We start from the raw sequence: 24,643 nt of genomic DNA, 5'->3' as shown, positions 1-24,643 counted from the left end.
TTAATTAATAAATGCAAATTATATGATTTATAAAAATTGAGATGTAAATCAGAAGCAAATATATGCAATCGATTGGGGAAATTCATAGTTGGGTCTCTGAAAATACATAAAACCTTGAAGATTTGATTTGTCAAATGGATATCTCAATATTATCATCATAGGCTTATTTTTCATAACCCATGGATCATAACTCGGTGACTCACTATACCATATAGAATAATGCACTTGTAATATCACATGTAAAGCTGAACTCAGAAAAATAAGCGTTTTAAAGTTTGTTAAAATTTTATTTAGAGGTAAATTTTAATGTAAATACTATATTTAAAATTTTGTAGATATTGCAAACTATTATATAAAGAGTGGTGTTTAAAATTTGTAGATTTTTATATTTACAATTAATAAACTTTTTATTATCTGACATGTCCAAACAAAGCTCTAGTGTAAAAAAAAAATGCCCAAAGGAGAGTCTATAAAAGAGGAGGGCTGAATCCTGAAGCATATTAGTGTTTTTAGGTTTCGTTCTTTGTTGGTCAGAACAACGTCACGATCTCTCCAAAGATCTCTCTCTCTCTCTCTCTCTCTCTCTCTCGTGCTGCCATTGTCACTCTGGTCTCAAGAATAGAATCATCTGTCTCTGTGGCTTCTGAGTAGACAAAAAAGAAAAGAAAAAGAGGGCAATAATATCATCTCTCTCTTGTTGATTCTGCTTCATGCCCATTCTTCTGTGTTAAAGAGAACGTAAGTACTGTCTCTGGTGCGTGTCTTTTTTTTATTTTTTATTTTTTGAATTTCTGGGTTTGTCCTCGTGACAGAGAAGAAGAGTCTAAGAAGAACAAGATAGCAGAAAAAAACAGAGCTTTTCGCTCGCTTTCTAGGTCTCTGTGTAGCTGTCTTACTCCTTTTCTTTTGTCCGCTTTGTTTTTGCTTTCTTTAATCCATTTTCCTCTGATTCATGGCGAATTCGAGATCTCCCAGTCCCCCAGATTCCTTTCCAATTCCGGCCAATTAAGTCTGTCCAAATTCGAGCTTTATCCATCCTCTCTCTCTCTCTCTCTCTCTGTGTCTGTTCGTGATATGCACTTGCTCTGTTTCCTCTTCCACAAACTTCAGAAATTTCTGAGAAACCAATAACGGGTTCGCTCTAAAACGGTGCGTGTTTCAGATCTAACGGCAAACATAAAGAAAACGAGGCGGAAACAATGTTGGCGTCGATGAGGCAAGGGGAGGAAGCGATAGTGCCGAGTGTGGACGACACAGAGAGTGATCAGATCAACACTAACCATGTCGGAAAAGACGAAGAGATCTCTTCCTCCGGCGGTTTCAGCTTCAGGACTTTCCTCTGGCACGGTGGCTCCGTCTGGGACGCCTGGTTTAGCTGCGCCTCTAACCAGGTACATAGAAACAACTCTTACAAACTCTGATTCATGAGATCTCTCGGTACCAAATTCGAAATTTTGAAGACGACCCATCAACCAGAAGATGATTTCTCCGAGACCCATCGATGGAAAGCTGAGAAATTTTCTGGAATTTTTGCGTACGTGTAGGTCGCGCAAGTGCTGTTGACATTGCCGTACTCGTTCAGTCAACTTGGGATGTTGTCGGGAATAGTTCTCCAGATCTTCTATGGATTGCTCGGAAGCTGGACTGCGTATCTCATCAGTGTTCTCTACGTCGAGTACCGAAGTCGTAAGGAGAAAGAGGGCAAAAGCTTCAAGAACCACGTCATTCAGGTCCCTCCCCCCACCCCCCAAAAAAAAAAGAATAATTTTTTTCCTTTTACTATCATTTTCACAAAGAGTTTATGTGATTCCTTAAAGTTCAAGATTATTGTCATATTTCATATAATATATGGAATATTTGTATAATGAATTGCAGTGGTTCGAAGTGTTAGATGGATTATTGGGTCCATATTGGAAAGCAGTGGGACTTGCCTTCAATTGTACTTTCCTCTTGTTCGGATCTGTCATACAACTCATAGCTTGTGCAAGGTCTGTCTAATATCTTTATCTTTAAACATTATTTTATATAAATTTTGTTAAAACAATATATACGAATTATTATTCAATAGCTTAGTCTAAGAATATGATGATTAATATGTATGTTAATTTGGTGCAGTAACATATACTACATAAACGACAGTTTGGACAAGCGTACATGGACGTACATATTCGGCGCGTGTTGTGCAACCACCGTATTTATACCGTCGTTCCACAACTACCGTATTTGGTCGTTCCTCGGCCTCGGCATGACCACTTACACTGCTTGGTACCTCGCCATCGCCGCCCTCATCCACGGCCAGGTACCCACCACACGTCCGTATTACACCGTATATACTTATTTTATTAGTATATGTTATCGTAGATATACTTATCTATCAGACACTTGAATTTTCATGACAAATATTATATCCAGCGAATTTTTATCTGAATAGTGACAAGCAAATAGATTTAGGATGTCCAGAAATTTTATTTCACCAAAATGAAAGAGAAACTTAATTGTTCACTGATTTTACTCTCTATTCTTATATTTTAAAAGTTGATTTTGTGGTAGATTTTGAGTTTTTAAAGGTGGTTAATGTGGAGATTTTTTTTAATAAACAAAATTGGTTTAAAATAGTTAAATATTTATTTGAGGGACAAAGAGATGATTGTACAAAAAGTTAATTATTGAACCCTAATTACATGATGAAAAATAAATGAGATCAATTTGTTTTTGATAAAGATACAAGTGTAAAATTAATATTATTTTTAATTAGCTTTATATGAATTAATTTCAAAATTATCTTACCTGAATATATATAACTTTTGATGAAGAGTTTGATTGCAATTATAGCATAAGAGTTTACCACTGTTTAATATTCTCTAAGCAAAGTGTTAATCCTTGTTTTTTAGCTGTAAAGCTATATTTTATATTTTATTAAATGGACCGTTTTTTAATAAAAATAAATAAATAAATAAAGGGTGAAGGGGTCACACACTCTGGTCCAACAAAGCTAGTGCTTTATTTTACCGGAGCCACCAACATCTTGTACACGTTTGGCGGACACGCAGTTACAGTGTAAGTTATTAACTTTTTTACTTTAACATCTTATCTTGTACACGTTTGTAATTATATCGTAAAAAACAAAATGAAATGGACGGATTTAATGACATTTTCTCGTCCGAAAATAAATTAAATTGCATCTAGCAACTTTAGATGCTAATTATTTTCATCGTATGTTTACAAAATCCAAATGTACTAGGCATCTAGGATACGGTTTTTTTTTGTTTTAAATATTCCAGTAGTTTTAAATTGAATTTAATTAAAACGGAAAAAGTCGGAAATGTTATCAAGGAATGGTAATTGCTATGAAGATATTATTAGATACTATTATCGTAATTATAACCATATCAACTGTAATAATTATCCCTATAAAAAATAAACATTTGTTTTTATCTCCCTCTCTATTTTAAAAGAAATAACAGAGGTAGTTAGCATGAAATGTCGACTATGCCCTCGTTGACTCTGTGTAATTTCTGACATGAGATGTTTAATTAATTCAATTATTGAAACGTTTTTGTTTCTTGGCAGAGAGATAATGCATGCGATGTGGAAACCCCAGAAGTTCAAGTACATATACTTGCTCGCAACGCTTTACGTATTTACACTAACGATTCCGTCAGCTGCCGCCGTTTACTGGGCGTTTGGCGACGAGCTTCTCGACCACTCCAACGCCTTCTCCCTCCTTCCTCGCACTGGATGGCGTGACGCCGCCGTTATCCTCATGCTCATCCACCAGGTGACTTGTTATATGCTTTATCTTTTTATTTTCTATGTTGTTGCCATTGTCGCAAAGGCATATTCCATATATACATGCACATACAATTGCATGATGTGAATTAATAATGTACGATTAATTGTGGCAGTTCATAACGTTCGGGTTCGCGTGCACGCCGCTGTACTTTGTGTGGGAGAAGGTGATAGGAATGCACGACACGAAGAGCATGTGCTTGAGGGCAGTGGCTCGTCTGCCGGTGGTGATTCCGATATGGTTCTTAGCCATTGTCTTCCCTTTCTTCGGTCCCATCAACTCTGCCGTTGGGGCCCTTCTCGTTAGCTTCACGGTCTATATCATCCCTGCCCTCGCCCACATTCTCACCTTCCGCTCTGCCTCCGCTCGTCGGGTAACGTATTTCCTATCTTCCTCCGTTTCCAAATTTAAGCAAAACCCTCCACACGTGTCTCTTCCATTACTCATCACCATTTGAGAAGAAGAAAAAAAACATTCGAATTTATCTTCCGGTTAATGGGTTTTGATTTGTCTCTGATAGGCTTTTTCTTTTGTCGTTATATGTAGAAAATAATACTGAGTCTCAAACCGAGTCACTTGTTCTCACATCGTCCGAGTTGGAAATTGTTGTTTGTTGTACGTTAATTTGGTTTGACTCTGCATTTGTAGTCAACGTAGGATATTATATCTATAAGCTAATTAAGAGCCATATGATTATCATATTGTTATTGTGAATACTACAATGTTGGTCATCAAGAAGCAGTACGTTTATAAAATTTACGTAATATTAACAATTACTATATGACTTCTGATATATATATACGATCGATTGATTACATACAGAATGCGGCGGAGAAGCCGCCGAGGTTCATGCCGAGTTGGACAGCGATGTACGTAATGAATGGGATAATAGTGGTGTGGGTGCTGGTCGTGGGATTTGGGTTCGGAGGATGGGCAAGCGTCACTAACTTCGTCAGGCAAATCGACACTTTCGGCCTCTTTGCAAAGTGTTACCAATGCAAACCACCGGCTCCTCCTCCCGGCTCGGCCGTACACCACCACGCCCATTGACAGTTTTGACGAAGCATGCCGAAATGCCCTAATTATGTTTACGTGAAGGGATGATGATTGCGTACTCGTCCCTTTGTATGGGATGATGATTGCGTGCTAAGGTCTTCATTCTTTTTTCTTTTTTAGGGTTTTGTAATCTCTCTCTTAGCTGATTAAGATAGTTGATAATATGGTGAGTTGATGATGGCTTGTGATGCTTTCTTTGGTAATGAAAAAAAATACAGGCTAAAATCCATTATCATTTTATCCGTTCTCTTATCTGTATTCATGGATAATTTTATGTTCAAATGTTTCATACCCAATAATATTTTATACATATGTTAATTTTAAATGCAAATGTCGTTAATGAAAAGCATAATAGTTTAATGGCAACAGAAATTCTCAATAAAATCAGTAAATGTCTAACGAATCCAACATGAAAAAAAAAAACTCAAATAGTTTCGTGTAGATTTTACTTGGAGCGTAGACATGTTGGCTCGGTGTGGAAATAATGGGCCGTGGACCAAGTCGTTCTTCCACATGGGTTGCACGTGGGCTCCCTCACTGTCACGTGCCATTCAAAATATGGCATGTTCATACATGCACATGTATATTCTCGTAATTTAGTTTGACAAAACTTATCGTATGGCATGTTCATACGCATTGGAGATTTGGAAATATCCGTCGAAATTTCAAATTTCCATGTTTGTTGATGCATCCATCAACTCGAGAAGTAAAATTTGCTAAATAAAATATGAAAAATTGTTTTTTTTACTAGTTAGATGATCAAAAAAATCCGAGAGGTCACGACGGTGACAATAGAATTCGGGATTACGTTAAACAAACTCTAAACCATAATTAAATTTACCAAATAATTCTTTAGCTATTTTATTCCGTGCATGGATACGGAAGCGTCGTAAGATGATAATTTACTTGACCTTTCTTTCACATAACTAGAAAATATAGTTGGAATAAAAATTCGGTAAACTTTCGGATCACGAAAAAATAATCTAAATTATATTTATGTATATATCGTAATAGGAAATTCAAAATTTTCATTTTTAAAATGCATGATGTGAAAAAATGAGAAAAATTATGACAAAGCATTTTGACTTTAACATATATTACCCCCATTACAGAATAATATGAACCGAATGAGCTACAAAAACTGATCTATCCATATTAGTTTAAATTTAGATATAGAACAAATTGAGATAGTTCACATATTTTGCTATTAACAAATATTATATATGTATGAAAATCTAGGTTGTTTCTTTCCCAAAAATATCAAATCCATGTCATGTTTTCTTTCTGTTCAAAGAAGAAAAATCTATGTACATTAATTACTCAATAAACTATCCAAGAATCATGGCCTCTAGCACCATTGATCCAACTTCACGGATTGTAGCCAACTAGTAATAGAAAAATGCCCAAATGATAAATATTATACAATTTTTTTAAAAAAGTATCAAGTTGTGAAAACTAAATATAAATAAAATAAAAATATTCAAAATACAAGAAGTATATTTTACTGCAATTTAAAAACATGTGTTATTTTACCAATTTAATTTTTTAAGAGCCTATCTCACGATGTCTCGGCTTGGGCTCCGCTCGGTAAGAACGATACATTCGTGTCTTGGAGAGAGAAGAATAGATAATTTATAATATTAAAGCGAAAGTGAAATAAATCATATAATATATCATAATGTTATATATTTCTCAATAAAAAGGATACAAGGGACTTTAACTTCTGCAATTAACATGGTATATAATGTCTCAGATCTAATTTGCATTCCCAATAAAAACAATAGCTTGTAAAGATGGTTATTATTCAAAGATTTGTTTATATCAAGATTATAAAATCTGTCATTATTTAGGGCAAAGTAATGATGCTTATACCCATTACTTTGCTTCCTGATTCGGTTACTTCGCATGATTTTCAGTGTAAACTTTTCGCTCCTTCACCGAGAAACTCTCTATTATTATATTATCATTTTATTTTATTTTTCTTCAAATGGAACGTATCTGTTGTTTGCAAAATTATAATACATATATATATTGAGCTTTAACCATAAACATATTATGTTTCTGGATTTTCAGAGCCTTTCTTCTTTTCTTTTAAATGTTTTCCATTTGCCCGTTTTGTAATTTTTTATAGCTCTCCAAATATTTTAAATTTATTTTGAAAGGGCAAAAGTCCAAAATTATAATGAGACCAAAACTATGATAGTTTCATATAGAATTTTATGCTATTCGATTCCGTCAAAATGCTAGTTAAATTTTCCGTTTATTTGTTTCCATTGTTTTAATCGGGACATTATCAAAAATACTCTTAAAATGCTACTTCTACTTCAAAACCTACCCTGGTCACATGTGACCAATGTGACCGAAATATAGTATGGTCACATTTTGATTTTTATCGATTATAACGTTAAATTTATGGTGATCACACTAATTCATTATATTTATACCTTGTATATCTTACTAATCATTTGATTAAAACATCATAAATTTAACGTTATGAACAATGAGATCAATATGTGACCACACTATATTTCGGTCACATTGGTCACATGGTCACAAGGGTAGGTGTTGAAGTAGAAGTAGCATTTTAAGGGTATTTTTTATATAATGCCGTTTTAATCATGTTTAGGCCCATTTGTTCTGTCCTTAAAGCCCATTGGGCTAATACCATTCCCACGACAGTCTTAGAACCAATAGGGATTCGACACGTGGCTTGAAAAGAGAGTCCTCGAAGGTGTCACCGCCTGTTCTTCTGACATCCAATGAAAACGGCACACGTGGAAGACATGTAAGAACCCTTTAAAAAAGGCCACGGCCGTCTCTTGAAGCAGGAGACTTCGAAAGAGCCAAGCGGAAGTTATCGCTGGGAGAAGAGAACGAAGCGATGTCGTCATCTTCCTTCGTCGACAACTTGGCCGACGAGTCAACTCGTCCTTCAGACGGTGTTGACGGCGGTGGCGACTACACGGCGTACGAGTCTCGCTTCCAGTCGCAGAGGTTTGACTCGTCCTTCTCCAACTACGAGGCCGATTCGGTCAAAGACTCGACCGGTGACTCATCTCAGCTCAACGAAGGTGAATTCTCATCGGCTCCGGCGCCGGAAAATCAGACTCCGCCGTCAAGAGAAACGAACAGTCCGATCTTGCCGGCGCCGTCAGAGATGGGGATAGAGGAAGGTTACGCTCTGAGGGAGTGGAGAAGGTAAAAAGCTATTTTGCTCTTCATGCATGTGTTTGTTCCCTTGCTTGCTTCGTCAAAGCTTTGAGACCTTTTTTATAGGTTTATATATGAATCGAATTCTGCAGCGATTTAGATTTATTCACTCGTGTACTTTGTGGAATTTGGATCAATCGTTACTTAATTTAGCAGTTGATTGCAACCCTAATTTAGCAAGTCTAGACAGGCATCATGGCTTAGCTGTTCATCAAGTCATTTGAAGCTGTTGGTAGTTCATATTCAATCCAACTGCTCGCAAACCATCAAAACGGGTTCGGTCTGCATCTATTTAGTTTAATAAAAAAAAAGTGTTCTTTGTTAGTGTAATTTCCATGGTATTTAACGATTATTTTTACACAAGAGGGGCACATATTGATTGAGACGAAACCATACTTCAAGGTATGAATAATCTTGAGGGAATTTTCACAAAACTACATACCCATGAACTCTAAACTTCCTGAATAAACGAGCATGAGAGCGGAACAAACAGAAAAAGGTTCATGTTCTGTTTGGAAACGAATGCAGAGATGAACCCTTGAACAACCGAAAACATAGGATAGCAGAACGAGTCGAATGATCGGAAAACTCCAAATCTTTTGCTTTTCATGAGATTTTTGTGTTTGTTTGGTCAGACTGAATGCAATCAGATTGGAAGAGAAGGAGAAGAAGGAGAAAGAGATGGTACGGCAAATAAAAGAGGAAGCCGAGCAGTACAAGGCCGAGTTCTATAAGAAGCTTAGCGTTACTATTGAGAATAACAAGGAAGCCAACCGCGAGAAAGAGAAGGTCGGTGTTTTCTTTGTGTGTGTGTGTGCAACTTTCGTGTATCTTATACGTACCCCTGATTATAATCATTATATTCAAATGCCGAGCATATCATCGGACCGTAAACCTTGAATTCTCTGATTTTATTACTGTATTAGCCCCTTTGAGACTTTCATTTTAAGGTTTTTATGCAAAAATCGGCTAACGATACCGTTTCTTGAAATCCTTTTTGATCAAGTGTGCTCTCTTATTGTCAGTTGTTTTTGGCGAACCAAGAGAAGTTTCATGCCGAGGCTGACAAAAACTACTGGAAGGCGATAGCTGAACTCGTCCCCCGAGAAGTACCAACTATAGAGAAGAGAGGGAAGAAAGACGAGAAGAAGAAACCAGGAATAACTGTTATACAAGGGCCTAAACCCGGAAAACCAACCGAGCTTTCGCGTATGCGTCAAGTGCTCGCAAAACTCAAGTATAACCCACCTCCTCACATGAAGCCACCGGCATCTCCGTCGGAGGAAGAGGCTAAGACCAACGGTTCTCTTCCTTCCAACACAGTGGTCAAAGAGTGAATGGTCCTTAAGCTTTGGCTCTGTAAGTGTCTGTACTTTTCTAAGCTTTTTTTTGGGTCATGTCCTGTTTTAGTTTTGGCCTCTCTGGTCACAGTTTCATGTGTATAGTGAATAAAAGACCAATGTGTAGTGATTATATTTTCTAGCAAAGGAACTATATTTCCCGGGTGAAAACAGGGGACTTGGTGATATGTTTTCTAAAATCTAATCTATAGCTTATAGTTTCTGGGCAATGATTTCGGATGACAGAATTTCTTTTACCTTTTGATAAGATGATACTGATGATGATCCGTTTGTCGTTGATAAGGGAACTGGAACTTTGTTGATCGTTTCCCTCCCGAGTCCCGACTACCTCATGCTTCTTCTTATGTCCTGCATAGCAAAAGGCCTTTGATGTTTCTAAAACAAACTCGCAAAAGTAACTGACTACTTAGAAATGCTGTTCTTTCGGCATCTCTGTTAAAAGCTGTTTCTAACGAGCTCTAATGGCGACTTAGAAAGAGGAAACATACCATGTGCCTCAAAGCCATATCGAGAGATGATCTCGAGAGATTCATCCCGAAGCGTGGACCATCTGATTTCCTCGCCGGGTTGTGATCATTCTGCTTTGGAGGTGGTAGTTTCCTCACGTTCACAACTCTTTCGACCATTTTGCTACCAATCAAGACTGGATTCACATCATTGCTACATTTGGACTGTCTCCTTGATCTCTCACCCAAACCAGACTTAACTGCAGAAGAGTGGGCTTTGCCTCTTGAAGCTGAGACAGATCTACCTGGCATGTCGGAAGGCTTTGAAACCATCGACTTATCCCCACGAGCTGACTTTCCCACAGAAGAGGATCGGGTAAGCGCAGAAGCAAGAGAACTGGATTTGCTTGAAGTGGTTCTACCACTCGGTGTTGAGGATCTAGGAGCTGATTTTGTTGAACTGGAGGGTCTGGATTCTGTACCATTGGGCTTTGCGGTTCGTGAAGTGGATGCCACCTGCTTCAATGGCTTAATGCTCGGTTTTGGCTCATTGGTGCTGACCGTTCGCTTATTAACAGCAGTCATTGGGTACATTCCAGTCGCTAGACTTGCCCGCCTTGACGTCTTGATGCTTCTTGACACAGACTCTTCAGGAATATTTTCAAGCTTCAGGCGAAAGATCATAGAATCAGCACAAGTCATGACATATATAATTACAGCCACATATTTGAACCAACAGCACAATATCAGAAGTGTATGAACATTTACTCACAGAGATGTCAATAAATAAGAAACATCTTATCTTAATTCCCCAACAAAGAAAAACATAGATGTACTTCGGAATCTAGCAAATGGTCGCATAGAATTAGCAAATGGTATATAAGTTCTCACCAAAGGTTTTAGAACAGCAGAGAGACAGTTAGCCTCTTTGAGTTCAACTGTTGAGTTCTTCTGTGGTCCTCTCACACATAGTGTCTCGGGAGATGCATATAACCTGAGGAGCATATGATATGAAGGTAGTCATTGCAGTGAAAGAGAAGCTCTAACAGATTGAGGAAGCATTGACGAGCTATATATATCTGATCACTGCAAATAATATACACCCGTGAATCAGATGCAAATATCAACTACACTAATCCTGCTATGGACTCTAAATTTTCCATGAAGGCATAAGTTTCTTGAAGTATAACCAAATTCTTGAAGCTCATAGATTCATTTATGTTCATATAACAATCGAAGTACCACTCATAAACTGATTTGTCGTTCTCCGAATCCAAGAATTTTTCAATTGCGGTCCTTCCCCGCTGAGCAGAGCTCACTGTTGTGGGCAAACAACTCTCTTTGATAGTTCTATCGGCGTCAATTGGTCCTGCCAAAACCGATCATCTTGATCAAAATAAGTGACATCTGGGAATCACTGCAGAATTAGCCTATGAACAAGTAATAGACACTCCTACAACTGAAGAGAGACACCGACATAAGCCACGGATAGCTATAGCCTTTACTATGAAATCAGAACTGTAGGAACGAAAAGAACGAACTCTCGCATTAGCTTAAAGCAGTGGACGATCCTGTTCTGTCTTGCTTGAAGGCGATGGTCGTCCTGTATGTGGTGGAAACAGCTAATAAACCAGCCCTAGAAGCTCTAACCACCATGACTAACAAATTCGGCAGGAAAAAAATCGTTCTGTGAAAGTAAAGTACTTATCCTGAATTCAAAATCAGCGACTAAGTCTGATCATTCAACTCGAACTACATTCAGAATATAGCGTATAAGACAAGTAGCAGGAGTTTTGACTCTCTCAACTACTCGAATTGGATCCAAAATATACCGTCTCAGACAAGCAATGGGATCTACAATTTGAAGACATCATAATCTGAAAGCAGAAGTTCTGGATTCACTGCTAAAATGCTAAATCATGCGTTTGGAAGCTCAAAATTCGGAGAAATTGAGCTGAAAATGGAAAAACAACAACTCACCGGGATCCGGAAGAGGAGAAACTCTTTGATCCTTCTTGTCGCGCCTTCGCATATCAAGGAACAGAGCGAGTTCTTCATCTCCATCTAGAGAATCAACATTCTCCATTCTATAATACGTTTTTGATACTGGCGAGCTATAAAAAACGATAAATCGAGATCAGTTCGCGAGCTCTAAAGGACTAACAATGGCAGTGGAAGAAAAATGCAGAAGAAAATACGAAAATGGCTGAAAATGCTGCGAAGAAGAGAAGGAGAGAGACCTGTTGAACTATTCAATGAAGTTTTCAACAAAGGATTCAGATTCAGCTGCGTATTCACGAGACTGCCACTTTAGTGTTTTCAGGTGCTAATCATTGCAGCTTGAAGATGATGGCATGATTGTAATTAAATGCAAACGCATGCCCCTCTTATCGCCTGCGGCAAAATTTGAATGTGCACCGTTGGATGCAGAGGAGCGGAGTACGCTGACTAATCGGACGGATATTATTGGAGCGGACAGACCTATAAAAGCAGAATAACTGTCAGGCCTCGTGTCTCGTGAGATTCAAAACGTTCGTCGGCCCATTGACTGCTCGTTTTGTTCACTTCTTGGCTTTCGAATTTCGCATTCAATAAAATTGTTATTATTTTTTGGATAATCGCATAAAAATACCCAAATTTTTACATTATTTTCAAATAAATACTCGAACTATAAAATTATCATAAAAATACCTAAACTTTTTAAAACTCCCACACAAATACCTAAACTTTTAAATTTTTTTCAAATCAAACACTCATCCGTTAACGGCGTTAAATACATCTAATGATTCACCTAAAATCTGATGACTCAACATTAAAAAATATTATTAAATTCACGCGCGCATATATATATATATAAAATATATATATGTGTGTTAGTTATAATTATTTTTATTTTAATATGTATATTAGTTGTGTATATATATATATATATATGTTGTACGTATGACTAATATATATATATATATTATTTTAATATATATTATATGTGTGTATGTTACTTATAATTATTTTATTTTAATATGTATATTATGTATGTATATAAAATTAATTATAATTATTTTTATTTTAACTAATATATATGTATTAGTTATGATATATATATATATATATATATATTTATTGTAGTTATATGTATTTGTTTTATTAATTATAAATAATTTTATTTTTAATATATATATATATATATATGTGAATTTAATAATATTTTTTAATGTTGAGTCATCAGTTTTTTGGCAGAGTCTCAGATTTTAGCTGAGTCATCAGATATGTTTAACACCGTTAATGGATAGTGTTTGATTTGGAAAAAATTTAAAAGTCTGGGTATTTATGTGAGAGTTTTGAAAAGTTCAGGTATTTATATGACAATTTTATAGTTCGGATATTTATTAGGAATAGTGTAAAAGTTCGGGTATTTTTATGCGATTACCCCTATTTTTTTACTAATTTCTCATTTTAATTTCAGAAACTTAATTTCCACAATTAAATAATTGATTGATGTAACGCGTGGATAATCACATCTATTAGAGCTATTACTTATTAGGATAATTAATTTGGTTAATAATCCGATAATCAAACTGAATAATGTATATTTGTAATCAATTAATACAAAATAAAAACTAAATATTTATTATTTTTTAAAATTGAGTTCAAACCAAATTGATTAAAATAATAAAAATAATTTTTTAAAAAATAAATATTTTATCGATAAAAATCAAATTCAAATCCGATTGGAACGAGTTTAATTCAATGTATAGTTATAATTTTTATAAAATTGAAATAATCGAATTTGAATATAATCTAATCGAACACAAATGGAAACTAAATTAGGGGTGTCAATTTGGGTCCGAGGACCGGCCCATCCTAGCCCGAAAATTAGCGGATTTCGGATCTAAATTTTTCGGTCCAAAAAAATCGGGTTTTCGGACCGAACTCAAATCGGACCGACCCGAAAGTTTGATTTTTTAAAAAAAGAAAAAAGAAAAAAAATTATTAAGGGATTTATGCATACCGGCCCGACCCGGTCCGATATATATAGGATCAGGCTTCAGACTAAACTATATAGGTCTGAAAAAAATCAGACCGGCTCCGAATCCGAACTCGAAACTTTCGGACCAAGTGCGGTCCGATTATAACACCCCTAAACTAAATGGCGAAATCGTCATTGTGTATCATTGGAGGCTGTGTTTTCTTCTTATTTACTTGAAACATGGGCTTGGGGAGTTACACACAGATCTAAGTGGACGAGAAAGATTTGTTTTTTTTTTTATAATTATTATGAAAGATAGACGTTGAGACAACGAGAGAAAATGACAAATCGTGAAAGAGAGTGGTGGGACTCTCTTTCTTCCTATGAGATTGAATTCGAGAGGCGACCCTCCTCTCCTTCACTCCAACCTCTCGTATTTTCCTCCTATTTATCTCAGCAAATTACAATCCACACAAATTGACCTTTCCCTAGATCAAAATATTACTATTATGTTAATTATAATGATTTGTGCTGTAATTAAGTTTTTTTCCTCTTAATTTTGTCGTAAAACCGGAAAAAAAAATAGTGGCCTCAAAATTACAGGAACTGAGTTCCCACGTCAGCAAAATCTTTTCGGCAGTCTACACATGAGCGCCAATCTGAGGGATTCTGCTAGTCATCGTGGTCTTATAGCATTCGCATGCAAAGTCTTATCCTCTCTGCATGCGCTCACACCATTAATTTACGTACACGTAAATTCTCAACCGTCCGATCTGCATACTTTGACCTTCTACAATCAAATCGCACCACACAGACAACTCGAATCGCGCGCCCTCACTCACTCCCCCCCTCTCCCATTTATACGCCCTTAACTTCGCCGCCTTTCCTCCCAAATCCCAAAGATCTCTCTCTGTAAACCCTAGAAATGGCAGGGACCGGAGTCGTTGCGGTGTATGGAGACGGGGGCATGACGGAGCCGACAACGGCGACGAAGAAAACTCCGTTCTCCGTGAAGGTCGGTCTCGCTCAGATGCTCCGCGGCGGCGTAATCATGGACGTTGTTACGCCCGAGCAGGCGCGCGTGGCGGAAGAGGCCGGCGCGTGCGCCGTTATGGCCCTGGAGCGCGTCCCCGCTGATATCAGAGCCCAAGGCGGCGTCGCTCGCATGAGCGATCCACAGCTCATCAAGGAAATCAAGCAGGCCGTCACCATCCCCGTCATGGCCAAGGCTCGGATCGGTCACTTCGTCGAGGCTCAGATTCTGGAGGCAATCGGTGTCGATTACGTCGACGAGAGCGAGGTTCTCACTCCCGCCGACGAAGATCATCACATCAACAAGCACAATTTCAAAATCCCCTTAAAGTGGTATTTGAGCCCTGCGGCGGATCCGCGAGGGAGCCGCCATGATCAGAACCAAGGGAGAGGCCGGGACGGGGAACGTGGTGGAGGCGGTGAGGCACATTAGACAGGTGATGGGTGAGATACGGTTGTTGAGGAACATGGACGACGTCGAGGCCTTCACGTTCGCGAAGAAGATTGCAGCGCCGTACGATCTGGTGGTGCAGACGAAGGAGCTAGGGAGGCTTCCGGTGGTGCAATTTGCCGCCGGAGGAGTGGCGACGCCGGCGGATGCGGCGATGATGATGCAGTTGGGATGCGACGGAGTGTTCGTAGGGTCGGGGATCTTCAAGAGCGGAGATCCGGCGAAGAGGGCGAGGGCGATCGTGCAGGCGGTGACTCACTACAACGACGCGGCGGTGCTGGCGGAGGTCAGTGGCGGTTTGGGGGAAGCCATGGTTGGTCTCAATTTGAACGATAAGGTCGAGAGCTCCCCCAGCCGCTCCGAGTGAGTGACCCATTCATTCACTCGGTTTCCTTTCATATAATAAAATTAAATTTATGTAAAATAAAAAAAATAGATGATAAAGAAAACAATAGCAAAAAAAAAAGGAAGAAGGAAAATTGTGATGTTCTTCTCTCTTACACACATTTGTTTGCTTATAGATTTGGTTATTAGATTCGATGTTTAGTTCCCAAAATAAGTGTTTTTCCTTAATGAAATATAATGTTGAATGTGTGTGTGTATATATATATAAACTGAATATAAAATAATTGAAAAAATAAAAATTATTTGAAAGATATATTTTTATAAATAAAAATAATAAAAAGAAATTGGAATAGAAACTCTCATATGGTCTTGACGAAAAAAAAATGGGTCTACGAGGCTTAATCAATTGAGCCTTTAGTGGGTTTGTATGTTTAGGCATTATGGCTCACCCTATAAGCTTAATTATTTAGGCCCTAATGCAATTTAGCTATATCGGCCCACTCTAAAATTAAGTCTATCATGTGTTGTTATGCATTTTGGGCCTCATCAATTCTATTTTGCGCACGTGTCGATTTGCTCTCAATCTTATCTCATGTCGACGTGGACCATAATACTTCTTTGTCGAAAGATTCAATTAACGCATGTCGACGTGGACCATATTGTGATTAGGCATCGTCATTTACTTGTAGTCTAACCAGTCAAAGACAAGTTTTGTCAAAATTACAGAAACAAGCATATATATATACACACACACATATATATGTATTAACATATTTATACGAAAACCATCCAGACATGTAATCATCATTGTGACAGAGAGTTTGGAGTGACCATTGTAATACAACATCATAGCAAAATCACAAATGGTGTGTTTTCTACAGAGATTATCCTTCTCGCCTTCTAACACATTTCAGAATCTTACAAACAGTTTACTATCCAATGGAATACACAGAGACAAGAGCTCAGCTCACAAATCAAATGAAACCGGCATCAAGATTCACCAAAGATGTAGAAAATATGAGATATCAAATCGCAAGTCCAAATCATCATACCTTCTTGTTGATGATAACACTTTCCGGACATTGGACTGACGTCGTGGTGTGACGGAGAAACCCTACAAACCCTAAACGCTTTCGCTATTCGTTTCCGAGGTTCAGCGATCCGTCCTTCATTAGCTTCAGGCTAAGGCTGTTGAATCTCCCTCTTGAGTAATGACGTGAAGCCTTTCTCCAATCTGTTCCTGTTTTCATCATCGCCGAGAATTCTTCATAGCTTATCCGTCCATCCTGAATCAACAATGAAGTAAATCCGTGTCAAAAAAATGTCTTTTTTTATCACTATGGTATTTGAGGTTCTTTAAGGGAAATGAACCATGTGATTTTATCCTGACTAAGTCATATATCCATACAGATAGTTTACCTCAACATTAAATATATGAACCTCAAATCATGGGCTTGCAAGCAATTCTCCAAGAATCGTTTGCATCTAATGTTGGAACCCATGATGGAACACCAACATCTCATGGTTAAGACAAATAGAAATGTTTGAATAAAGCCAAAAAGGGTTTTGTTTTTGTAGCTATTAGTATTCCCAACTAATTGTTTGATTAGTTGTACTAATCAGTTCAAAAGGCAAAAAATTTACTTAGACAAAATGCTTTAAGAGAGACTAAGGTCAAGTGGTTTGCCATCAAACTCTGTTTTATTCGGACAACCCAAAAAAGGGTAAAAGGGGTTTCATAAACATAGACGAAAGATTCGACACTAACCTTGTCTGTGTCGACTTCTTGGAATATATCATTGGCCACATCAACACAATCGTCTCCTCCATCTTCCTTCAGTGTCTCTCGAAGCTCGTTGGGAAGAATATAACCGTCGCCATCCTTGTCAAAGTAAGAGAATGCTTTGCGGAGATGCTCATCGTTTGCCATTCTTTGTAGGTGGAGAGATACCGCAATGAACTCCCCATAGTCCAATGTTCCTTTCCCCTTAGTATCCACCTGTTTATTATACAGGAAACCAGTGAGATGATAAAATCTAAACACCAACTTCTTAGTAATGGCCAGATATGCCTCAACACATAACAAATGGAACACAACAAATAAAGTGGTATTTGAAGGATAGATGCATGCCCAGAAGTTTGAATCTAGTAATTCTTGAGTGCAATAACTAATAACAAGCCTTTGATGTAAAGAGGGTATGAGTTTCTACCGCTTCAATAAGCATCTGAACTTCTGATTCTGCTAGCTGGGAACCAAAGTCTCGAAGCCCAGCTTTCAACTCCTCGATAGAAACAATACCGTCATTATCAGTATCCATCTTCTTGAACATTTCTTTAATGTCTTCTATTTCTTCGCCAGACAAGAACTCAGCAATAACCTAGTTCGGAGAAGCTAAATGAGATACGTTTGGGCAAAAAAAAACATTGCAAATATCCCGCTGTGAAAGAATTTTAGCATTTCTCTTACCCTCAACGCTTTTCTCTTGAATCTGTTCATCACGGAAAATTGCTTCAACCTCGACTTCACAACATCTCCGAGAGGGACATTTGGAGCTTTCTTAGCATTCACAAGCCATGAATGCTCTGAAGAGAAGGAAAAGAGATTAAGAAAGAGCATAGAGATATGAGTATCACAGAAATTTGTATTGGAGTAAGCTGAATGTCTAGATTGGTGAGGTGATTAGAGAAAGTGACGGATGCGGAAAAAGGAAAGATTTTTATGTACCAAGCACTTCTTTTGCAGTCAACCGACGCTTAGGGTCAGGCTCTAACATTTGTCTGACTAGACTCTTAGCACTCTCCGAAATGTTTGGCCATGGATCCCTCTTAAAATCAATTATCCCCCGCAGAATGGCCTGGGCAACTCCTTGTTCCGACTCTGCACTTGACAAGAAAGAATCAGAAGAAACTACAAAAAGTATCACTAGCTAAAACAAGTGCATGATCAATCACCATTCAGAGGATTTTTTTAAAAAAAAGTCACACACACAGATAGGGAGGAATATATAGAGGATGGAACAATAGAGAGGAATGTATAATCATACCGGCCCAGAAAGGGGGGACTCCACACAACAGAATATACAGGATAACCCCGGCACTCCATATATCTATCTCAGGTCCATAGCTCCGTTTTAGTACCTCAGGTGCCATGTAATACGGACTCCCAACGATTTCCGAGAATCTCTCACCTGGAAATATACAAGCTCAAAATAAATGTTACAACATTTAAGCTGACCATCAGAGACTAAGATGTTGTCTCTATGATCCATGACAACAGCAATGATAATCCTCCAACTAACATGTAGATGGAATTGACATCTAGAAACCACAGACTCGAACAAAATTGGGAAATTCCCCTCCATCCTAACCCAGTAGAAAACAGTGCAGAAACTGGAAATACCAACTCCTTGAACATCCTAAAGTCCAATTACATTTCCTCTACTTCTGGGAATCGAGCTATAGATGTAATTAGAGCATTGAATCTAGTGGAAACTCGTCCAAGATCACTTGGGTACAGACAAAACATTAGTTTAAGTCCAAGTCTTCTAACCTTGGACTAAAAATGGACCATTGCATTGACTCAGGATTCTACTTTTCTTGGTGAGACCACTATGACTCCAAATCCAATTCAAGCTGACGTAAGAATCCACAGCACCAAGTACGCATATCCAGCAATTGACGAATCTTAAAGCTTTTGAACAACAAAAAATCACCTGGCTTGAAGAATATCGATAAGCCGAAATCGATGGCTTTAAGCGGCGAGTTCTCCTTCTTGTTGGCGAACAAGAAATTCTCCGGCTTCAAATCTCTGTGAATGACGCCATGTTTGTGGCAAAGCTGCACGACCTCAACGATCGTCCTAGTCACGGCCGCAGCCGCACGTTCCGTGTAATGCCCCCTCGCCACTATCCGATCGAAGAGCTCACCTCCTTCGCAGAGCTCCATCACCAAATGCACCGCATTTTCGTCCTCACAAGCTTCCTTCAGAGTGACAATGCTCGAGCTCTTCGGCAGATGCTTCATTATCGCGACCTCCCTCCTCACGTCCTCTATATCCACGGCGGTTCTCAGCTTCCGCTTCGAGATCGACTTGCAGGCAAGCAGCTCGCGCGTCGAGCGCTCGATGCAGAGGTAGGTGACGCCGAACTCGCCGCGACCCAGCTCTCGGTCCACCAAGTACCGTTCCTCGATGTTCTCCTTGGGGACATCGGTGAGAACCCGAATCGGCGCCGACTTTTTACCGCCTCCGGCATCTTTCCGACCATGATCATGACCGGAAAAGTTCGATTTGACGTCCTCTCTAGCGACCGCCGCCGGAGATCTGCAGCAGTTTCCCATCTCTGGCAGCTCCGCCGCTTATCGGCCACGAACAGTTACAAAAACACAGACAACGGATCTCTCAGCAAAACCCTAACTCAAATTCGGTAAAGCTAGGGTTTCACATTCTGACATCGGAATCCAAGCAGTGAATCTAGGAAGCTAGAGAGGAAGGGAGAGAGGGAGAGATTAAATCGAAGAATTGTACGGTGAAGAGGAGCAGCTTGAGAACAAAGCTCACTGCTTTTGATATTTCCTATATAATTTGGTCTCTCCATTTCTTTTTCTTTTGAAAATTGTCCAAGAATACCTTGATAAGATTATATTTTTGTAATATAATTTTATTACTTGGAATTTAAATCTAATAATTGAACTATGCTTTGTTTTATTGAAAATATACGTTACCGGATTTTATAATTTATAAAACACCTACATTTTAATCGTTTTGTGAATGAAATTAGTAAATTTTTTTTTCTGTTGTTAAATGTGAAATGCGTATAATTTATAGCTAATGCGTCGAAACATGTAAATAAAAATAAATTCAATCGGTATCCATAAACAAATAATTTATCTAAATTTGGATATATCAATAAATCTTTCTAATATTAAACGAGAGAGACATTGATTCTCGTTTTTAAAAGAAGAGATCGGCTTAATTATTTTAACAACCGATATAATTTTTAAATAAATAAATGAATCTTTTTTATATGGAAGAATGTAGTTCAGTGGTATCGATAATGAATCGCATTTTATTTTATTATTTTGTGTGATGATTAGTACCAAAAAAAATATCTCAGGATGTACAAAGAGATAAATATACATGAATTAATTATGCTTGAAATTTAGGTTGTAGTTTATTATATGGTGTCGGGCTCTCGTAAGTAGGGGGCCTTTGTCCAATGCCTTGGCCTATCATTGTGCACCTACTTCGATACATACATTATATACATATATATTTGCACGAACATAAAAATAGCATTTTTGGTAAAATTAATTTTAGCAAGTTTTAAATATTTGTATACTTCTGATAAAAATAAATAAATAAATGTATCCCGTCCTAATAATATTAATATGTTGTTTAAAATTTGCTAAAATTGGAGGTTTTGAGTAAAAAAATGCTGAGTCATCACACAATTGGATTTTAGTTTCGAACACAATAATTGCATTTTAAGTTATAAAAACTGAGAAAGAGTTTGGTGGTCAAAGATCGTAAAAGGCAAGCATTGATTAAAACACACTGTATCATAAAAAAAAACATGGCTTTGGGGTTGAAACATTTCGAAAGAGGTTCGGGTTATTACATAACATATTTTATTTATATATATATATATATATATATATATTTCCTCCTGCGTTAGGGTTTTTTTTTTGTCGGGAAGCATGGTTACGTGAAAGAGAAAAGCTCGGCCTGGTCCACACATGCACCAACAAAGCGACAAAATGTTTCTATGCTTTTATATTTATATAAATTTCATTTTTTTTCCAATTTTAATTTTGCCCCCCTACTACTATTTCATCCATTATTAAAGAATCTTGATTTTAATTTCGATGTATATAACATGTTGGATTTGGAGCCGAGTGGTTGGATTCTTGCGTATTAATGATTAGTGTTGTGCGTCGTTTCTTTACAAATGATGACAGGAGACGCAGACGCCTCTAAACCATATAAATACATCTCATTTATAAAAAAAAATCCGCATTTAGATGTGGTAAGAAAACCCATATATTTTATAACAATGTTTAAAAAAAATCTTGTAATGAAGTTAATGTTTTAAAAAATATTTTCTTTAAACAAGTCTCTGCTATATTTATTTTCTTTTTATATATATATCAACATAACCTTAGTTGCGAATACAAATAACTTTACTAACACTAAACCAATGTATTACCCAAAAAAAAAAACTAATAAAATAATTTAGTGGGCTTCACTATAAAAGTCCTATAAGTAAATATGGGCCTATACGAGCCCATTTATATTTCTTTGTCCAAAAGTCAGAGCCCTTTGCATTTTCCTAAACATGACATCCGGAACCTTTTTTTAAACGCGGTTAGATTTAATTACATCAAATGGAAAAAAAAACTTGCTGTCTGCAACGTTTACATACATACATACATACATACATACATACATACATACATACATACATATATATAAGATTACTCCATTTGGTTAAGTATGTTTAAACGATTTCGAGACTAATTATAAGTATTTTAAGAAGAAAGAATAAAGTCGGTGAAGTTTGAACGCCCTTTTGCTTGCGCAGGTGGAACTCCGAAACCTTTGACCACGTGTTGAGCGTTTATTGGTCAGATTATCAATAATTATGATTAGTGGATATATATATATATATATATATATATTGCTGATTATGTGGCATCTCTTCTAATGCTGCGTGATAGGTGTGAACCGCATCCCAAACGCGTCCGACGGAAGTTTTTTTTTTTTATAAATTAAAAAACGGTCCGAGATTTGTCTGCATGATGGCCACGTGGCCAGAAATCTTGTAGGTCCCACTGCGTGGGCATGTGGATTTGACCGCGTCGATGGGCCCACACCAAACAATTGGACCGTCCACAATCTTAAAGGAAAACCATCGGAAGGTCCATCCACACCATTAATATAAAAGGTTTTCTTTATATTTACAAAATGCGATAGTAATCTGAAATATATTCTAGAAAATCAAATTATATATATATATATATATATATATATATATATATTAAGAGCCTTTGTCATCATCTTTTTTTTTTTTTTTAAGTCTTTGTACATTTCACTGTACGGGTTTCTTATCAATCACGTCTAAAGATACATATTATTCTATAGGTTAATTGGCAATTACATACACATATATATCCATCATAGTGGTCTTGATCGTTCTTAGTTTTATTTTATTATTCAAACCTTAAGCACGTACAGCATTAGTTTGATATATATATATTACTAATCAAAAGTTTCAACCCATTCACAAAAAAAAAAAAAAAAAAAATTCAACCCATGCAAGGATTTGGGTCGTTCTGCATATAGATAATTTTAGTAATGAGAAAAGTATTTAAATTTAAGAAGAAGAAAAAAAGGTGGAAAAAAAGAAAGAGAGAGCTTGGAACAGAAGTTAAGGTATGAGTGGTCCTAGAGAATCGAGACCCCACACACTGTTGCAAAATACACAAGGGGGAACCTTCTCGCAAGCGTGACGACACGTCGACGCAATAAATTTATCCGTCCAATAAATTTAATTGGAAAAAATAAATTAACCTAAGGCTTTTAGCATATACTATATAATTATAACAAATTTAAACCATTATAGGCAAATAAATATAAACAAATTTCGATAGCATTTTTTATGTGCATCGTCGTCGTCATCATAATTGTAGATTATGTTTTCATGTTGACGCAAATGGGAATTTTATATATCTTATCGACGAAGGTAAGCTTTTTCTTCTTTAGAATAAAAAGATGTACAGTTCATGTTTAATATATATATATATATATATGTGTATAAATAATAGTGTTTGCGAATGAATTCTCACTAGTACATACAAACATACACGATACATGCATTCATAATGTATCTTAATCACATATCAACAATCAATTCAATTAGAAATTAGAAAATAATTTATACCGTGATAATATATTCCAAACAACGAAAGAAATAATATATTCGGATATTACCAATAATATATTTTCATATTAAAAAAAAAGATGGAGAGAGAGAGAGAGAGACGTTAACGCGTAGACAGATGGAGACAGGAGGAGGAGAGAGTAGAGAAGAAGAAAAGAATTAGTGTGCCGAAGAAAATCCGAGTTCCCTTTCTTGACGATTCACATCCTTTTTCTCATCATTATTATTATTATTTTCTTCTTCTTTGTAAATTGTATCCACTTCGAGAAAACCATCGAAGAGCCTAAGCTTTTGATTCTGATCCTTCAGATCGTGAACGTGATCGCCTTCAGATCGTGATTTTCCGCGTTCTCCACGTTGAATCTCATGGACAGTCACCATCACCACCTCCACCACCTCCAGTACCTCCACCACCATCAGACGCAGACGCAGAGTATGGCGGTGGAGGCGACGGCAGGAGGAGGAGGGGATAGGTTTCCGCAGTGGAGCGTGGAGGAGACGAAGGAGATGATAGGGATAAGGGCAGAGCTTGATCAGACGTTCATGGAAACTAAGAGGAACAAACTTTTGTGGGAAGTTGTCTCCAACAAGATGAGGGATAAGGGTTTTCTTCGCAGCCCTGAACAGTGCAAGTGCAAGTGGAAGAACCTCTTCACTCGCTTCAAGGTTTCTTCTTCTATATTCTATCTTTCTTTCTTTTTTTGCATATGCACAACGATATATATATTAATCTGAAATGGGTTTTTCTACTTGAGATAGCAAAGGAATTGTATAGTTTATAATTTGATGATCTCTTATACCTAGATTTAGGTTTTTATATTTGATGATCCACTCTTTACACTTGGCGAGGTCGTGCATGGAACCCTTTTTCGTTATCGGCTTGATGATGATATTTATAAGTTATATAGCTTTCTAAATATATATATATATATATATATATATATATATGGCTGTATTATATATGTTATCTGGGTTCGTGTTATGGCTATCAACTAGGGATGTGAGACGATGGAGCCGGAGATGGCGAGGCAGCAATTCCCGGTCT

General features: G+C 37.2%; 5 protein-coding genes and 1 pseudogene across 7 annotated transcripts in view; 4 read left to right on the top strand and 2 right to left on the bottom strand.

The window, feature by feature from the left end:
- Nucleotides 1-501: 501 nt before the first annotated feature.
- Nucleotides 502-5,093, top strand: LOC104823384 (auxin transporter protein 1-like). 2 transcript variants are annotated; one of them, XM_010554944.2, is made up of 9 exons: nucleotides 502-738; nucleotides 1,163-1,391; nucleotides 1,545-1,730; nucleotides 1,876-1,988; nucleotides 2,116-2,299; nucleotides 2,960-3,057; nucleotides 3,571-3,778; nucleotides 3,906-4,163; nucleotides 4,613-5,093. In XM_010554944.2, exons 2-9 carry the CDS (start codon nucleotides 1,200-1,202, stop codon nucleotides 4,838-4,840), a joined length of 1,467 nt encoding a protein of 488 aa, XP_010553246.1. In that variant the 5' UTR covers nucleotides 502-738; nucleotides 1,163-1,199; the 3' UTR covers nucleotides 4,841-5,093. The 2 variants fall into 2 exon arrangements, with proteins under 2 accessions (XP_010553246.1, XP_010553247.1); XM_010554945.2 differs by having other exon boundaries at nucleotides 502-754.
- Nucleotides 5,094-7,686: 2,593 nt separating this feature from the next.
- Nucleotides 7,687-9,584, top strand: LOC104823382 (clathrin light chain 3). Its single transcript, XM_010554942.1, has 3 exons — nucleotides 7,687-8,044; nucleotides 8,692-8,845; nucleotides 9,082-9,584. Exons 1-3 carry the CDS (start codon nucleotides 7,728-7,730, stop codon nucleotides 9,391-9,393), a joined length of 783 nt encoding a protein of 260 aa, XP_010553244.1. The 5' UTR covers nucleotides 7,687-7,727; the 3' UTR covers nucleotides 9,394-9,584.
- On the bottom strand, nucleotides 9,429-12,203 carry LOC104823383. The gene is made up of 6 exons (XM_010554943.1): nucleotides 12,104-12,203; nucleotides 11,844-11,977; nucleotides 11,106-11,232; nucleotides 10,755-10,857; nucleotides 9,906-10,529; nucleotides 9,429-9,765 (listed from the first exon to the last, which is right to left on the bottom strand). The coding sequence occupies exons 2-6, from the start codon at nucleotides 11,947-11,949 to the stop codon at nucleotides 9,742-9,744; spliced, it is 984 nt and encodes a 327-aa protein (XP_010553245.1). The 5' UTR covers nucleotides 11,950-11,977; nucleotides 12,104-12,203; the 3' UTR covers nucleotides 9,429-9,741.
- Nucleotides 12,204-14,521: 2,318 nt separating this feature from the next.
- Nucleotides 14,522-15,905, top strand: LOC104823381 (annotated as a pseudogene).
- A 544-nt stretch (nucleotides 15,906-16,449) lies between these two features.
- Nucleotides 16,450-20,218, bottom strand: LOC104823380 (calcium-dependent protein kinase 13). Its single transcript, XM_010554940.1, has 7 exons — nucleotides 19,372-20,218; nucleotides 18,703-18,846; nucleotides 18,384-18,536; nucleotides 18,126-18,241; nucleotides 17,869-18,036; nucleotides 17,427-17,657; nucleotides 16,450-16,944 (listed from the first exon to the last, which is right to left on the bottom strand). The coding sequence occupies exons 1-7, from the start codon at nucleotides 19,994-19,996 to the stop codon at nucleotides 16,795-16,797; spliced, it is 1,587 nt and encodes a 528-aa protein (XP_010553242.1). The 5' UTR covers nucleotides 19,997-20,218; the 3' UTR covers nucleotides 16,450-16,794.
- A 3,499-nt stretch (nucleotides 20,219-23,717) lies between these two features.
- The window catches only part of LOC104823379 (trihelix transcription factor GT-3b), a 2,960-nt gene continuing 2,034 nt past the window's right edge, over nucleotides 23,718-24,643 (top strand). Inside the window, exon 1 of one of the 2 annotated variants that reach the window (XM_010554938.1) lies at nucleotides 23,718-24,264. In XM_010554938.1, the coding sequence (XP_010553240.1) occupies nucleotides 23,965-24,264 (300 nt within the window). In that variant the 5' untranslated portion in view covers nucleotides 23,718-23,964. The remainder of the gene's footprint in view (nucleotides 24,265-24,643) is intronic. The other variant, XM_010554937.1, reaches the window with a different exon arrangement.

Source organism: Tarenaya hassleriana, unplaced genomic scaffold (genome assembly GCF_000463585.1).
Source record: "Tarenaya hassleriana unplaced genomic scaffold, ASM46358v1 Cleome4, whole genome shotgun sequence".
NCBI lineage: Eukaryota > Viridiplantae > Streptophyta > Magnoliopsida > Brassicales > Cleomaceae > Tarenaya > Tarenaya hassleriana.
This window is presented reverse-complemented; position numbering and strand designations above follow the sequence as displayed.

Coding starts and splice junctions, on each gene's coding strand:
- LOC104823383 (XM_010554943.1), bottom strand. CDS start 11,949: ATGGAGAATGTTGATTCTCTAGATGGAGATGAAGAACTCGCTCTGTTC. Junction 11,233..11,843: donor TTCTCCTCTTCCGGATCCCG/GTGAGTTGTTGT, acceptor CGGTTTTGGCAG/GACCAATTGACGCCGATAGA. Junction 9,766..9,905: donor ATATGGCTTTGAGGCACATG/GTATGTTTCCTC, acceptor TTTGCTATGCAG/GACATAAGAAGAAGCATGAG.
- LOC104823382 (XM_010554942.1), top strand. CDS start 7,728: ATGTCGTCATCTTCCTTCGTCGACAACTTGGCCGACGAGTCAACTCGT. Junction 8,045..8,691: donor GCTCTGAGGGAGTGGAGAAG/GTAAAAAGCTAT, acceptor TTGTTTGGTCAG/ACTGAATGCAATCAGATTGG. Junction 8,846..9,081: donor CCAACCGCGAGAAAGAGAAG/GTCGGTGTTTTC, acceptor TCTTATTGTCAG/TTGTTTTTGGCGAACCAAGA.
- LOC104823384 (XM_010554944.2), top strand. CDS start 1,200: ATGTTGGCGTCGATGAGGCAAGGGGAGGAAGCGATAGTGCCGAGTGTG. Junction 2,300..2,959: donor CCGCCCTCATCCACGGCCAG/GTACCCACCACA, acceptor AAATAAATAAAG/GGTGAAGGGGTCACACACTC. Junction 3,779..3,905: donor TCCTCATGCTCATCCACCAG/GTGACTTGTTAT, acceptor TAATTGTGGCAG/TTCATAACGTTCGGGTTCGC.
- LOC104823380 (XM_010554940.1), bottom strand. CDS start 19,996: ATGGGAAACTGCTGCAGATCTCCGGCGGCGGTCGCTAGAGAGGACGTC. Junction 18,847..19,371: donor ATCGATATTCTTCAAGCCAG/GTGATTTTTTGT, acceptor GTATATTTCCAG/GTGAGAGATTCTCGGAAATC. Junction 18,037..18,125: donor TCAAGAGAAAAGCGTTGAGG/GTAAGAGAAATG, acceptor TCTCCGAACTAG/GTTATTGCTGAGTTCTTGTC.